This window comes from Pteropus vampyrus, unplaced genomic scaffold (assembly GCF_000151845.1).
Source record: "Pteropus vampyrus isolate Shadow unplaced genomic scaffold, Pvam_2.0 Scaffold89, whole genome shotgun sequence".
NCBI lineage: Eukaryota > Metazoa > Chordata > Mammalia > Chiroptera > Pteropodidae > Pteropus > Pteropus vampyrus.
Window position 1 is genome coordinate 819,910 of NW_011888870.1, and position 16,916 is coordinate 836,825.

General features: G+C 32.2%; 1 protein-coding gene and 1 pseudogene across 2 annotated transcripts in view; one reads left to right on the plus strand and one right to left on the minus strand.

Moving 5' to 3' along the window:
* The window catches only part of SMC3 (structural maintenance of chromosomes 3), a 30,688-nt gene that overhangs the window by 12,324 nt on the left and 1,448 nt on the right, over positions 1 to 16,916 (minus strand). The window contains exons 2-14 of one of the 2 annotated variants that reach the window (XM_011363753.2): positions 16,761 to 16,836; positions 12,069 to 12,107; positions 10,421 to 10,488; positions 8,857 to 8,928; positions 8,411 to 8,490; positions 8,055 to 8,133; positions 5,671 to 5,788; positions 4,577 to 4,752; positions 3,896 to 3,976; positions 3,494 to 3,658; positions 3,185 to 3,306; positions 1,982 to 2,195; positions 116 to 219 (exon numbers count right to left, since the gene is read on the minus strand). In XM_011363753.2, coding sequence (XP_011362055.1) covers positions 116 to 219; positions 1,982 to 2,195; positions 3,185 to 3,306; positions 3,494 to 3,658; positions 3,896 to 3,976; positions 4,577 to 4,752; positions 5,671 to 5,788; positions 8,055 to 8,133; positions 8,411 to 8,490; positions 8,857 to 8,928; positions 10,421 to 10,488; positions 12,069 to 12,107; positions 16,761 to 16,836 — 1,394 coding nt within the window. Of the gene's footprint in view, positions 1 to 115; positions 220 to 1,981; positions 2,196 to 3,184; positions 3,307 to 3,493; positions 3,659 to 3,895; positions 3,977 to 4,576; positions 4,753 to 5,670; positions 5,789 to 8,054; positions 8,134 to 8,410; positions 8,491 to 8,856; positions 8,929 to 10,201; positions 10,359 to 10,420; positions 10,489 to 12,068; positions 12,108 to 16,760; positions 16,837 to 16,916 lie in introns of those variants that run through there. The other variant, XM_011363754.2, reaches the window with a different exon arrangement.
* LOC111742264 lies at positions 1,076 to 1,190 on the plus strand (annotated as a pseudogene).

Sequence of the window (16,916 nt, forward strand, 5' to 3'; positions counted from 1 at the left end):
TTAGAGTAAAACACTAAAATCAAACTTGAATAATTTATAACTTAAAAACCATTTAACAGCCAGTAACTGGTATTTCTCAAAAAAAAGGCATATTTTTTAGTCAATCTATACTAACTTTCTTTCGCTTTGTAATTCATCTTTCTTATTTTTCACTTCGTAGTATTTTCTGTCCAGTTCTTCTACTCGAGCTTTAACTTCATTAAGATCCTGATCCAGTTTCTATGGAAATAAAAATAACTCAAATTTAAAATCTAATTTCAAGCAAGCTAATCCGAGGTGACAGAAGACAGATCAGTTGTTGCCAGGGGATGGGTGATAGGGATAGTAGGGGAGGGAGAGAGGAATTATTAAGGGGTGTGGGAAACATTTCGGGGTGATGAACAGGCTCCTTAACTGTGGTGATGGTTTCACAGATGTATACAAATGTCAAAACTTATCAAATAATACTTTTTTAATGTGTGCAATTTATGTCAATTATGCTTCAATGAAGATGCTAAAGAATCAAATTTCAATTTTTAAACTGTCTTTAGACAAGAGCACATCGTTAGAAAACATAAAACCACAAAATTGCTCTAGAAAATACCGCTAAAATGTAATTTGTTCATTGATGATCTAAACCTGCTTCTATAATATGCACTCCAGAATTATAGAAGAAAAAATACAATAATAAAATCTCAAAACACTGTAGTGCCTGCTTCTCATATTGCACCCTCTATACACACACAAGAGATTTAGGATTATACTGAGAAACAAAAGGCTATTTTGTATAATGTAATCAGCACTGTGACATCATCTCTATCCAGTATAAAGGACAGATTTTGCCTTTACAAGTGGACATTTTGATACTCTAAGGTGTGGCTGAAATACTGCGAAATAATGAACTTCAAGCCTGAGAAAGAAAGAAAGAAAACCTCTTATTGGAAAATCTTGGTTTATCACCAGGCTCTTTCAAAAAGAAAAGATTTTGATGTTTTCATGAACTCAAGACAAATGCATTCAATAAAGAACGTGTAAGTTTCACAGGTGCAACCAAACATATCATATGTAAAAATATATACACATATACACATATTAAGATTATGTTTTTCCATGAACAAGCCCGATCCTGTCTGATCTCGGAAGCTAAGCAGGGTCAGGCCTGGTTAGTACTTGGATGGGAGACCACCTAGGAAGACCAGGTGCTGTAGGCGTAAAAAATAAAAATAAGGGATTGTAAGCTGACAAGGTCCTTGCAATCTGTGAGGTCAACCAAAGGTTGCCTTGCCTGAAAAAAAAAGGATTATATGCTTTTGGTGGCTTTTTTGACAAACCAACCATATCAACTGGTACAGATCTCATGGAGTATGAGGACTCTTTCTGGGTATGTACACATATACCCCCTCATCCTCTACCAGTCCTACACACTCCCTTCTCATCACTTCCATCCTCCTCTAATCACCTATACTCTATAGCCACACATATCGCTTAAGAAAGCATTTTTCTCCCTTCCTCATTTAAATGTGAGATCTTTCTTATTCTGAAAACAATTGTATCTTCTACTTCAATTTTTAAAAAAATGTTAGCTAAATATGCATAGTAAATAATGTTTAATTTAGAAAATTCTATAAAACTACCACTGCTGTAACCAACAAAAAATATATTCTGCAGTAAGTTAATAAACTGACAAAATTACTATATAGTTTGTACATTGTCATGTTAAAATTAAGGGCAGTTCAGGTACATACTATCAATTCATAAAAATATATTTCAAAATATACTTAATCTACATGGACATTCACTGATATGGAAAAAATTCTCTTTAAAAAAGAGAATTACCACATGTCCATTAAATTGTGCTAAGTCTTTTCTAAATTAGTACCTATCTTGTGTGTATATATTAAGAGTAGCATGGAAACTGTTTAAAATAAAACCCAAGTAGGTAAAACTATACATATTTAACTATTTGGAAAGATTTTTACAAAGCACCTATAAAAGTTCTTACATTATACTGCTCCAAATTTTTCTCTTTATTTGCCTCAGTGTCCTCCAAATCTTTATGTATAGCAGCAATCTGTCTTTTTTTATCATTAATAGCTTGATCTAAAGATTTGAGTTCCTTCTTAATCCATTTATCCCTTTCTTCTTTCGATGTAAACTGGCTTCCTCGACCTTGCTTTGCATAAAGATCTGTTCTTTCCTGGGTAGCCTGGGCCAATCTACAAAAGATAGAGAAAAATGGATTGAAAAAGAACAGGAAATAATCAAGTTCATTTGCAATCGACACATCAAGAGTACACAGCCATTTTTAAAGTTCCATAAAAAAATAAATTAACTATAAAGAGCACTGCTACCTTGGAGTAGTTGGGCTAGTTCTATATAATATTAATTCTACTTTAAAATCAGAGTTAAAGTCAGGTAAAATAGTCCACACCCTAAGGATTTCAGACAGAAAATGTCTTCACTCCACGTGTGAGTTAGTTGGTAAATCTAGACAATTCTAGCTCCCCGCATCTCAGGAATTTTCAAAAATGCTCCGGCTATATTTAACTACATAAACATTTTCAGTTCTTTACAATAAAAGAAACTATAATGGTTAAAAAGCAAGAGAAAACATTCACAACAATATTCATGTCCAAATCACATAAAACAACACTATACAACAGTAAAAAATCAGATAAAAAATGGGCAAAGGATATAAATAGGCAATTCACTAAAATGAATATAAGTGGCACAAAAACATAATGCACTAAATCGTGACATCAGCAAATCCTGCAAGTCCAATCTATAGATAGACACTAAAATGTCTAAATGTTAAAACCGCATTGAGTGGAAAAAAAAAAAAGTAGAATGAAGAATAAAGTAAGATGTCATTTGGGTGTGGGAAAAAAATCATCATGAATGTTATAAAAAGCCCAATGACATCTAGCTATGTTATCTTAGGCAAGTCATTTAACCTATCAGAGCCTCAAGTTTGTCAAATTTAAAGTGAGGAAAATGTGGTTCTCCTAGAGTCTTTGAGTAGGAAAAAATGTAGGTGGTATGAATACAATGCTTGGCCCATAGTATTTGTTCAACACTGGCTATTACTTTGAAAAGAGCGTTTAACTTTTGCCCTTAATACTGTGCCTGCTTAACCCATAACTACTTAGGTTCTATAGAAGAACTACGTAGAAAGTTAAAAGTGTTGGTGAAAAAAATCCCAGACCTAGCAATTCCTCGCTCTTCTTTTTCTTTTACACTGTTGAATTTAGGTTCTGTTTCTGCCAGTTCTTTCTGCTTTTCTTCTATTTTTTCAAGTAGCTTCTGCCTCTCTTTTAATAATCGTTTCTGTAAATAAAGCAAGATAAGTAAAAACGCAATCAGCTTTAAAATTTTTACTTAATTTATAAGTCTAGCATAAAATGTTCTCATGAAAAAAATTCATAAGAAAATTGATCCTGTGACAAAACTAACTTTTAAATTTCTACTCACCTGAACATTTTATTTATATCTTTCATTTTTTGTATTAACTTACCCTTTGTTCACTATTGCCCGCCAATTCATCTTGTAAATCCTTGGCTTTAAGCTCCAATTTAGTCCTCTGCTTTATTTGTTCTTGTCTTTCAGCACTGAGCTGCTCCTTTTCCTCTTTCATAGCTGAAATCTTCGTTTTCAGTTCTCTAACTTGGCGCTCAATGTCCTGTTCAAGTTTCGGACAAAAATGAGCCAGGCAATTAAAAGCACAACAGCAAAATTATGACGCCATTAGTTCTGTCCCTTCTGTTTCTTTCATTTACACTTTCAGTACTACTCCTGCCTTTCCAATACTCAATCCCAATGACACCCCACTTAAAGTTACCATTCCATAATTATGGTACAAAGGGTTCACTGTGGTCAAAAAATATGAGTTAAATCCAAGCCAAGTTTATAATCTTACCTCCATTTTATCTCTCGCATCCTGCTGGGCATCTCTTAATTGTCTGGATTTTTCTCCACTAGTCTCTCGCTTAGCAGAAAGCTGAAAAAAAAACCAACCTATGATTTCTCACTCATTTTGTATTTGTTTAATGTTTCATAATATCTAATAGAAGTTTCAGACATGTTATTTTTTTACAGAAAAATTTTAGTGGTTTTCTTTACATAGAGAACTCTAAGTTTTAAGCATTACCTAAGACAAATTTTGGTAAAAAATGTTGGCAATACTAATTACAAAATACATTTTAGAAAGCTAAGAAAAATATTCAAGGTAATTACTATGTTGTACACCTGAAATATAATATTTGATGTCAACTATAATTGAAACATATATATAATCCATGAAGCTTTATTTTTTATTATTTATTTTTACGAAGCTTCAAAGGTAGCTTCCTTTCATCCTGGTCTGTCTGACACCACCACCTGATTATATTTCAGATACAACTACAGCAAGCCCAACATGGGCCTAGGCATTTTCCTTGGAATAAATTGAAAGAACAAATTTGGTAACTAATAAATTCATTAAGGGGCTTTTAAAATTTTTAAGCTTCTATTTAAAAATCACTGAAAATTACAAACATAGCATGAGTTTAATATATTCATAAAAATAAAATTAATCTGAGTTCAAGGGTAAATACTTTACCTCATCAAGTTTAGCACGAGTCTCGTTAAGTTCCTGATTGTAAATGGTATATTCCAGGGCTCGTCTCATTTTATCCCACTTCTGATACTGAGCTAGTTCTTCTTTTTCTTCCTCTAAGGTGTGTAATCTCTCTTCAATGTATTTTAACAACTCATTGATTTTTTCCCGTTTGCCCTCTTTAAAAATATGGGAGTAAAGGAGTTGAATAAATTTTTATATAATAATACCATTTCTCAAATATACCGTAAGTTAAACTTAAAGACTATAGTGTTATTTCTCTGCTATTACTTGATAACCAAATCTAATAAAATAATTAAGATGCTAAGTGTCAAAGAAAAAACAGTGACACTGATTCTTATACATGCAGTAAGGGCCTCAGTTTAAGCGTCCTTTAAATGCCAGTGTGCTTTCCCACAACTTTAAAAAAACAACCACCACCACCCTACCAACATTATTAGTGTCACTAATTCCCAATTTTAATTCGTAATTATAATTATAGTATTATCTATAGCTTCCATATATTGAATGCCTACTATATTCCAATCATGGTGCTACTTTGCTCCTCTAATCACCACTACAAAATATGTAAAAGGATTTTACAGATGGGGAAGCTCTGGACCACAGAGATCAAATCTAAAGTCACAATGTCAGTTAATTGTGTCAGACTTTGAACTCAGGACTGTCTGACTCTAAGTTATGACAGGACACAGCACTTGAAACGCAAAGTAAGGTTTCCATAATAAATGTACTAATGAAGATTCTAAGTTATTTTACAGTTACTTGCTCCTGAACAATATTTCGAGGAATACATCCAAATCATCCAAATTTGTTATCCTCACACAATGATGAGGACACTAGAGGCACAAAGTAGTTGACCTAGAAAGGCATTATTACTTCAAAGCAACGATCCTTTATTCAAAGTAATAAATTAAAGGAAATTTCAAACCTTAAATGGCTTCAAACCAATTTTCTCTCCATTCAGCACACGGGTAAATTATTATATAATATATTCTTGAGAATAATTCCTTTCCACTATCATAACACAATGAAAAGTAATTCGCAACAAAAATAAGGTAAAATCACATTTATTTTACCTGTTTCTTTCATTAGAGAGATACTTTCTTCTTTTCGTTCATCATATACTCTAGTACCAGCTACTTCTCTTAACAGCTTTAGTCTCTGAGAATCTGGTGCTGTTGCCATCTGGTTGATCTGAAAATTTTAGAAAAATAATTATTATAGCACTACAGACTGCTCTTTAAGAACTCTACCTTGAAATGATATTCGCATGAGTTGAGTATGAGTTTGCTAATGTAATCTGTATCGTACATATACCCACAGACCTGTATCTCCTTTTACACAAGTGAAATTTACCAAAAATCCCAATAGAACTGATACATTCTTAAGTCTAATTTATGGATAAAACTCTCTAATTTACAAATGACGTAGGAATATCCCAAAGTTACAAATAACGTAGGAATTCCTAACCACCATTTTTTCTTAGTCAATATGATAAGGTATAAAAGATGAGATCCATTCTAAAAGAACAAAGTATTTTTACAAGGGGAAACCATTTATTCACTATTAATTTTTAACCCATTTCTCGTTTGCCCCAAGAATACTCGCCGACGGTGCTTGCGGCTAGTGTTAACTCTGAGATAACTTGTGGATTACAGTCCTAACCTTAGCCCCCAAATTTGCCACGAAATAGCTTGCTTTATTATTTTCAAATCACTCTAGTATATCAATAGTCTTTGGAAACAAATGACGTCATTCTATAGCATTCTATTTTTAGTAGTGGTATTTCCACTTACAAAATATAGTAATTCTGCATTGCTGAAAATGTCAAATCCTAGAAAACGTAGCATTTCTACTAGTCATGTTAAATTAATGCTGGCAGTGAGCTGCGCCATTTTTTTCTATCTGACAAAGGATTAAAAAGCTATATATACTGTTAAAAGTATAACAAAAATGATATGCTTAAAATACAGATAAAAATAACTGTTTCATAGGGGTAGTGAGCATTAAATAGCAAAAACATCTTTAAAATCTCATTTACAAATATATGACAAAAAAATATGACAAAGAGTGGTAAAATCTGTCATGCATGCAACTTTATATAACAAGCATGAGTTTAACGTATTCATAAAAATAAAAATAACCACTAAAGGTAAAAAAATGCTATCACTGCATTAAAAATTCAAGTGACAGTTACTCTAATACTTTTACATAAAGAGAATCAGCTCTGAGCTAGAAAATATGGTCTATCAAAAAATCACCTTTCAGATCCTTATCATTAGGTACCCCGATTAAGCACATTCATTCATTCAATTTACTCACTTAAAATATTTAATAAATGCCTACGACATCTATGCCACTTTGCTGGGCACTGAGAAAACAACACTGAACAGAACAGAAAAACATCTTGCCCTCATGGAACTTACATTCTAGGGGAAAAAGACAGGAAATAAGCATACCATTACAGTCTAACTGCTATGAAGAAAAATAAAACATATTTAAAGAATAAAGAAAGCATACAGAGTTGGGGTGAAGGCAATGCTTTAGTAAATGAGACAGTCATGGATGGCTTATATGGAATGACAAATGAGCAGAAATTTAAATGATGTAAAGAGGCCTATGTTGTATGTCTGCAAGGAAGACAGATAATTGCTCTTCCAAGCCGGGCCTCCTTTTAAAGAAATTTCTCTCTTATAAAGATGGGTTTTTTCAAAACCCTGTTCTTCTGGCATCACATTTCCCAAAAGTGAAACACCATACACTTCTTGATCACTTCTCCTGAATACTAACTTTTCAACACATATCTACTAAAAAAGCCTCCAATATGAAATAAGTAGTAGATATTTTAAAAGAATATTCCTCTAGTCCAAAAAAAACCACTATGAAAACTTTAGGACATTGCAGGTACATTCTAAGAAAGAGAAACTATCTTATAGTTTATAAAGTCTATGAGGAAACAGTAGAACAATCAGCTAACACATATAAATACAACCTCTATGAAGGAAAATAATATCTAGCATTACAGGAGATTTCTGGTAATGTAAGTTTTTTATTATTTTAGTTCTATAAGTATTAATTTTAGAAGGTAATTTTTTTCAAATTTTTTCAAAATTTTTACAGAATTTCTATAATATTCTTAAATTATGATGATCATCATGACTTCCAAAAACCAAAAATGTCTTCCAGTATCGTGCAGCTTAGTAAGTGATATAGTTCACTAAGAAAACACGATCCACTTAAAAAACTCTGCTGAAACACTTCCATCCCATTATGCAATGGCCCTACTCTGTACTTATGGCCACATAAAAGGGAATACTAACTTCAATATAAAATAAATCAACAAAAAGATTATAAGGTACATTTTCCGCTTCGACTTAACTAGAATCAATAAACCAATTCATCATTCAATGACTATATTCAGAAAACAAATTCTATTAAAAAAGGACATACAATTTTTTACCTTTCCTTGTTTAACAATATAATAAGGATTGCTTCGAGAAAAACCAGCACTTTCAAGGAGATTCATCACATCATTTTTCCTGTTGATAAATGTTGAAAATTTTTTTTCAGATAAATTAACAATCAAACAATAACCAAAAAATGAGCACACTAACTCCTGGGTTAAGGAGCATGAGGGAGAACAGAACACTCATTAAACTATCTGTTTTATCAGCCTCAGAGACTCTTTTGATTCTTATATTTATACTATAAACACTGATTTGTTAAATGTGAGGCAAACATATCTCATATACAAGGCAAGTAAAAGTATTTTCCCTCTTTCATAAATAAACTACAAATGTAAAGAAAAATGCTTACGTGACCATTTTCTTGTCTAAGAAATACTGATCCTTTTTGGCACCAATAACTCTTCGAAGTGAAACTTCTTCTTTATCGATCTAAGAAAAAACATACAAGTCCAAAGTTAATTTAATAGTAAAAGTGGAAAACTTTTTACTTAATAAGGTCATTTTAGAGTCCCTGACCATAATAATTATTTTGAAATTTCAATCTCACTAAGGATATTCTGATACTCAATTGTTATGACAAAGACAATTTTTCACAACAGCTTGTACATCCTCGTTTGTTTACAAGAATGTTCATTTTAATTTTAAAAGTCATATATAAATTGTACAGCTATTTTCATATAAATTAAATTATAAAAGTTTAAGTACAGCTATAAATGTTTCAAAACATGAAAAAACTCAGCTGCAACAATAAAATTCTCAACATTGTTACTGAAAAAAAAAAAAGCAGTTACTCACTGGCAACCGGTTATCCGAATTGTCAAAAATAATCTCCACAAAAGCAGAAATAACACGAGGACCAGTACCCTCCTGAAACATGAGATAAATAAATTTGTAATTTAAGTGGTATTTTCAAATTCTTTAAACACATGTGAAGTTTAGTGCATGGTAACAAGTTGATTCAACGAGAAAAATTTCTAAGACTAATATGACTAGTACATATACATCCCTCTTGCCAAAACAGCTAAGACACAGGATTAGGATAACAATTTCTCAACCAAATAGCTTTGATTCTAAATAGAAAAATGAGAACTATGCGAGAGATGTCAAAGTTAGGTGTTTTTCTACATACCACTTTATTAGAGCACAAGACTCCACAGACACTTAAGTCTACCTAATCTACCTATTTCCTAATATCCAAGACATTTTGAGACTTTTCTTTTATAGACTCATCTTATTGCTGGAATTACTAGAACTGCTTTTTAACGTTTGAAATATTCTCTGTAGTTTTACATCTGCTAATGAAAACACACATTTAATGTGTCATGTTTAGTCCAATTTATGACCCAACCACTTACATATTAAGTCCAGATCATTTCTAGGCAATGAACACTAATACCTAAAGAGATTATTCTTCTAATGCCAATCTGAGAAACCTAAAAAGAGATTTTTCTATAGGGAATTAGTCCTGATTACTGGGCTAAAATTAAAATTTAATGGGGTGGTAGAGAGAAGATGATAATGGTTAAAAAAGAAAAACTTCCCAGGTGTGAGACATTATTGAGGGATCTTGCTTTCTGGTCTTAAGATTAATTATAAGCCATATTCAAACAAGAAAGATAAATTACATCATTTTATTACAGTTTTTTAATAATTTTTTATCCTAAAATTACTTTAGTTGATTATTCATAATAATCTAATGAAAAACAATTTTCTTTAAATATACTATCTTTCATATTGGAAAATTATGTTACCATTTAAGTAAAAATATGGCTAAAAATAATAACCTGTGTGTTGTTTAGTTTGCAATGGCTGCTTCTCTATGTTCTCACTTAACTTCTGGTTCTGAGTCTCGAAGTTCCCAATCCCGAATCTCAAACTATTCTTTCTCCTCAACAAACCTGCTTCTAGAGACTTACCAGACTATAACTTAATAAAAACTCATATTTATATGGAAGATATATCCATACATAGGCAAATCCTACAATTTTCTTACCATTATATAAAAACTAGAGTTTTATCTTGCAGTATAATAGAGTAGGCTAAATTTTATAGCAGAATAACGCACTTAAGATACTATATCGTCTTCACAAAGGATTTGAAACATCACAAATGATTTTGTTTACTGAGATTAACAACGTACTTTTAGAAATATATACAGTTGACCGGGGAACAATGTGAGTTTTTTTCAACTGTGTAGTTCAAACCCTTGTTGTTCAAGGGTCAACTGGCAGCTGAGAATCTGCAAGTTCGGAGTATATTACACGTGGATTTCCGATTGAGGGCAGTCCATGTCACTGTCCCTTGAGTTGCTCAAAGGTCAACTGTAATATTTGTAACGTCTTAAAGTAGTCTCACTCACATGCAACAAAGCCAATCGCTGTTCCGGACGAAGATGACTAAATTCATCACTGAGAACAAACTGAATTGCTAGAAATACAAAAACATAACTATTAAAACAGTCAAAAAAAGGATTTATGCCTTATTATTTCCCATACCTTCATGGAATACAGTGTATCAGATAATGAACAATGAAGATTAAATAGATTTCCTCTTCCATATAGACAAAAGCAATGAAGAAAATTCGGCTATAATTCAAACGAATCAGCTAAGAAATGATATAGGAAAAATTTTAGGCTTTCACTAAAACAGTTAAAGTAAGAAAATAAAAAGAAAACACGAAGGTAGAGGAAGTGAGATGTAGAACTAAGGTCTACCTCTTGATCACTTAACCTAACTGGTTAACCGGACTGACTGATTAGGTTAACATATTTGCTTTTAACCCACTAAACGTAAATGATAAAAATTATTAACAAAATAGGATACAGTCCTACAATATCCTTAATTGTCTACTTTATCAAAAGAAACAGAACTAAGTAAGAAATACAAGGGAATGTTTCAGATTCCCACCTCCTACTGAATTGCTTGCACTGTCCTTAACTTCAGTAAGGAGCCATTCCTACTTCCATGTAGAGTACCTAACTGGACCACCCTGCCCTAGAAATGGAACTCTACTCAGCTGTCCTTTTCCCAGTCGATCCAAAAGATCTTTGACATTCTAAAGAGTGAGTGTATGAATGAATGTGAAAGTGGGATTGGCTATCTTCATAATCACCTAGGTGGGCTATGGATTTGAACTGCGCTCATCCCCCTGGAGATTACGAAATAACTCACTTTCACTCCAATTTCACTCTCACCATCCCCAAATTACAACCACTGATGAGATAAAGAGTACCTTTTAGATTTGGGAGCACAGATGGGATAGAACCTTTGCTCTTCTAATCCCCCCTTTTCCTTCAAGCACTACTGAATTAAGAGGTTCAAAATTTTTTCAGCCTACTCTTTGTACTGTCCAATTCTGTTAACATGTTTTTTTCTCCCTAGAGGATTTGTGAACAAAGGCATCACAATAGTTAAATCAATTTTTATCTTTAGGTATAATTTTCAAAGCTCTATTTACTATCTTCAAACTAATGGTCATTGTTGAGAGTCTATGAAGTTTTTTATACCCCTCCATCTTTTATAAAAATGACTGGCTTAGAAAACATTTTTTTAAAAGATGAACCAGAAAGATAAGCCATTTTCCAAACCCTATATTAACTATTCTACTGCAGTTATATACATTTATTTATTCACACACGCACACACGCCCCTGCATTTACAACAGTTATATACTTCACTGAAATTTAAAAAGCACTTCCACAAGTATTACCTCATTTGATCCTCACAACCTATCTAAAGTAGGCAGGGAAAACACCTCTGTTCTTAAAGTGAAAAGAGTAATTTGAGAGGTTGTTTTGCCTAGTCTCACACAGCTAATTAATCACTAGTTACACAGTAAAACAGAGGTCCTTACACTCTAAACCCTCTACACTAAACTACGACCCTGTATGAAGAAGTATTTCTTGGGTTTCATGCAGACATAACCTCAGAAAATCAATTTTAAAAATAAAACTACCTTAAGATACTCAGGTCTTAATATATTCAGAATTCAAAAAAAGAATACCTACCATAAAAAAAGTTACTTTTTCCAGATCCATTTCTGCCCACTATAAAATTTCAAAAAAAACACGTTATTTTGCATAAGTCAATGAAATTAAAACTTTATTGAAAGTATTATAAAATTTATTATAAGTCCAAGTTCCTAACATAAAATCTTAATATTTGAAATTAAATACAATAGAATGGTAAAAAAAAAAAAAAAAAATCAATAAACAAAAGTTTTAATAACCAAAAGAGCACTGTTTTTGTATAGACTTCAGAAAGTTTTTTTCTTTAAAGAAATTCACTTCATTGTTGATTCTTTTGCTCTTTCCCAATAGTTTAAAGTTAATAAAAATAACTAAATATACTACTTGGCTTTTATAATTTATAATCATTACAATAGACATGTAATTCTATTTTAATTATATAAAGCATTTTTTAGACAATTTAAAGGTTTACATATTACTAACATTTAAATATACTTAACCATTTTAAATTCTCAAACTATTTGCATATTAAACTATTTATGATCAGCCCTATATATCATGCATAGTTTCAAAGACTCACAAAAATATAGACAACTATAAGGCATTATTTTTACTACCTGAATTCAGAAATTAAGCAATTCTACACAAAAGGATATCAAATGTTTCAGATTTTAATTCACCTGAGTTTTCTGTTTAGCAAAATTTTCATTAAGAGTCATTAAAATTTATGTCATTCTCTCTTAATCTGGACCAAAATACGCTCAATAATTTGGTCCCAAAGTAAATCCTAAAGAGATAATTTATGTTATGCCAGAAAGTAATGAAGTGCCTTTAAAAAGAGGCATATAACAGACGTAAATAAACTAGCTTGAAAGGGGGACTTCCATTGACTATATCTAAGACAATATGAGCACCAAAATAATTAGATGAAATATAAATTAGTGTGGGGAAAATAATCCATGAGTCCTTACTAATTAAAACAAAACAAAACAAAACAAAACAAAACAGCTAAGGATGAAGGGCTCTTGCTTGCAGTAGAATACCAAGTGGTAAATATGAAAAGAGTGCTGGAAATGGAAAATCATCATTTTGTAACCATCAGGATAAAGGCAAGAAGTATCAATAGATGCTAAATTTAGGGGGAAATTTTGATAAGGAGCATGATATTTGCATGGTCCAAAAGTATATCACCATCTCCGTATTATTTATTAGTTGCAAGGGAAAAAACACACTGTACAGTGGAAAAATTAAACACCACCTTGTGATCAAAAGTAACAGCAATAAGAGGTAGATGGATATCATGTACCTCCAGATGTAATACCCAGAGAAGGACACGTCATTTATATAATACTTTTCAAAAACAATGTTACAAAAGACAAAGAAAGGTGTGGAAACGATCCATATTAAAGGAGCCTAAAGAGAAATGACAACTAAATGCAATACCTAATTCTAGATTAGATTCTGTACTGTAAGAAAAAAAATGATATAAACACACACACACACACACACGAAAAGAATGCAATAAAGAACATTTCTATTTCTGGGTCAATCAACATTACTGGAAAATGAAGAGCCGGTTGTGGCATTGATGTTAAATTTACTGAAGATTGTAACTATACTGTGATAATGCAAGAGAATATCCCTATTCTTACAAAGTATTCATTGAAGTCTGAAGTAAAGGACCATGATATATTCATAACTTACTTCAAGAAAAAAAATGAGAAGAGTGCAAATGATAAAGTAGAGAAAATGTTAATCCGCAGATTTGGGTAAAGGATATATGAGTATTCTCTGTACTGCTCTTATACGTGCAATTTTTCTGTAAATTTGTAATTTATCTCTAAATCGAAGTTTAAAAAGGCAACTTATAAAAAGAATTACATAAATAGTTCGAACCACAATCCATTCATAAATAACTGAAAAAAATTTTTATATTCCTTTTAAGAATTATTCCTACCCATAGTGAAATACTACGTAGCAATTTTAAAGATGTTGAATATCTAATGATTATTCAAGTTTGTTCTGAAAAACAGCAAATTACCAACAGATTACAAGGCAAAGACTGAAGAGGTACTGAGGCAGGCCCAATTTATGTGTGTCCCAGATTTACTTTCCCCAACCCAGGCCTTGCCTGCCTGTCAATAGAGAGGCTCAGTCTCCCAACATCTCTGGTTGTTTCAGCCCACCCTGGAAGAGCAGGTCAAATGTGTGAAAATCCAAAAGAGGCCACAGTTCCCCGACTACTTCAGGAGGGGTTAGTCCCCAGAGTAATATAATCTAAAAGCATGGGGGAATTAATGCCCTGTGTGGAAAACCCTGACCAATGAGAAACAGGAGCCACCAGACAAAACCCTCTCCATTCCTTTCCCATCTGACCTTTCCATGGCATTGTAGATTCACAAAGTCTGTCTGGAAATTATCCAATGTAACCACAAACCAGCTGTAACTTTTTTACAAAGCTATGACCAGCTTTTTCTTTCTCTCTTGCCTTAAGACTGCACCTTCCCATTAAAGCCTACTAAGCTAAGCAGGACCTGGGCTGTTTTCTAGGAAACCAAGGAAAATACAAGTATAGATTGTTAAAATAAGAGTGGCTATCTCTAGGTAGAAAGATTACAGTTTACTTTAATTTTTTTCTTTTTAGTTTTTATGCTCTTCCATAATATTCTATAATTAACAAAAATTTCTTTTGTTAAAATGCTAGAAAAAAGGTAACCTTAAAAAGGTATATATTTGGTACATTCAACCCTCATTCAAACATAAGGAGAGATATTTGCCTTCAAATCTTTTTTTTTTAAAGATCAAAATCACTAAAATGGTATGCTTTCATAAGATATTTTTAGAGTCAATCCCGGTCTACACTATGTTTAGTCTTAACGGGTACCTGTTTTTAAAACATGTAAACTAATAAAATCATGTTGTCTTTTTCAGTTAAAACAAACAAAAAGAACACTTAATTTCCTTTGTAATCATAACTATTAACAATCCTAATGTCACAAAGTATGGTACTAAAACAGCTGTCTCATAATAGCTAAATCAAAAATACTTGAAAGGCCCTCTAGCCATAACTTAATCATCCTAGGTAATGATGGTCTTCATTTTAAAGCTCATTTATAAAATTACACAATTGATATATTAAAATATTCTTATAACTTGTAAGTTAAACATATATATCTAGTAAGTATTCATTGTTCTCCAAAGATTTTTAGATGAAAATCAAAAGGCACTTATTTATAATTGAAATGTAAATAAAACTCCAGGATGATTAAGCTACCATTATAGCACACAAATTCAATTAACAATTCTTCAGTAGGTAAAGCAGGGGAAAATAAAGTATGTTTTCTTTTTTTAAATTCCCAATTACAGGTTGTAACTGATGTACTGAGGGCAGGTTTTTTTTCTTGCTCTCGATTTTTAAAATTTATTATTTCGAAATACAGAAAGTATGATTCTCTAAGGTTCTCTGGGAACATCAACATTTAGTATTCACTCTTTATCGATTTCTATATGAATCCCACTTAATCCTATGCTACTGAATTATGCCCCCCCCCAATTCATATATTGAAGTCCTAATCCCCAATATGATGCTTTTTGGACATGGGGGCCTTTGGGAAGAAATCAGAATTAGATGAGACCACGAGGGTGGGATCTTCATGATGGGATTAGTGCTCCAAAGTGAAAAAGAGGAAGAAGAGGAAACAGGGGTGGGGGAGGGAGGAGAGGGAAGGAGAGGCTCAAATAAAGGTTATGTGAGCATGATGGTGATGGAAGCCTCCAGCATCTGACTACACTAGCACCCTAATGATGGACTTTAGCCTTAAGAACAGTGAGAAAATAAATACCTGTTTCCCAATCTATGATATTTTGTTACGGTAGACATAGCAGACTAATATACCAATATATCCCATAATGAAGACACGATGTAGCAAAAATCAATGGCACATTCTATACTTTTCTGGTGTCCAGAAACACTCGATTCATCTAACCTTTAAAAATTCAGCAGAACATCAGAAATCACTCTTGCTGACTGTATCAGTAAAATGTTACTTTATCATCTGAAGGACCTATAGACTAAGTATTGTATTGTAGGGCAATCACTGTTAGTCCTTTAACCTCACATTTGCTTTCTCATTTACTCTTCCTAGTAGCTCTATGAGATGAGTATCATCATCTCCACCTTACAAATGAGAAAACTGAAGCCCCGCAAGGAGTAAAGTTTGAAAAATACATGCCAGAACTGGGATTTGAATCCCATACTGTTACTATGCTCCAAAGTTTACACCCTTCCCGCCAAACTGCAAGGTCTGCCCTTACACATTATGACAGGGGGAAAAAAAAATCTGAGAACAATGTAATCTGTGAATAAATGGTCACCTTTGAAATAAGGCAATAGTGAGCATTTTACCTAGGAAATGACATATAAGTAACAGAAGACCTCAAACACTAAATTTAGTCATTTACTATAAACTTAAAGCTATTAAAACACATTTAATACACAGGAGGCTATCCATATAAAAATGAGAAACTTATGACTTATCCAAGTATTTTAAATGTATAAAATATGCAATTTATCAATGCAGATAAAAGACAAAGAAATTATTTCATATGGAAAAAAGAAAAATTTATGTAATATTCAAAGACAATTATTGTCTCCTTAAGCCTAGATATAGGCAGAATTTATTGTATGGCTGTATAGATACAAATCTGATCTAATAAACCATGAACACTTACCGATAACATTATGTTTTGAACTGAAGGGATCTACAATTGTTTGATCTCTATAACTTCGAAAACCTTGGATAATAACCTAATGAATAAATAAGAGAGATTTTTCAGAACACACAAAGAAATACCTTCTAAACTAACATTTTTCTTTTGCACGTCTTC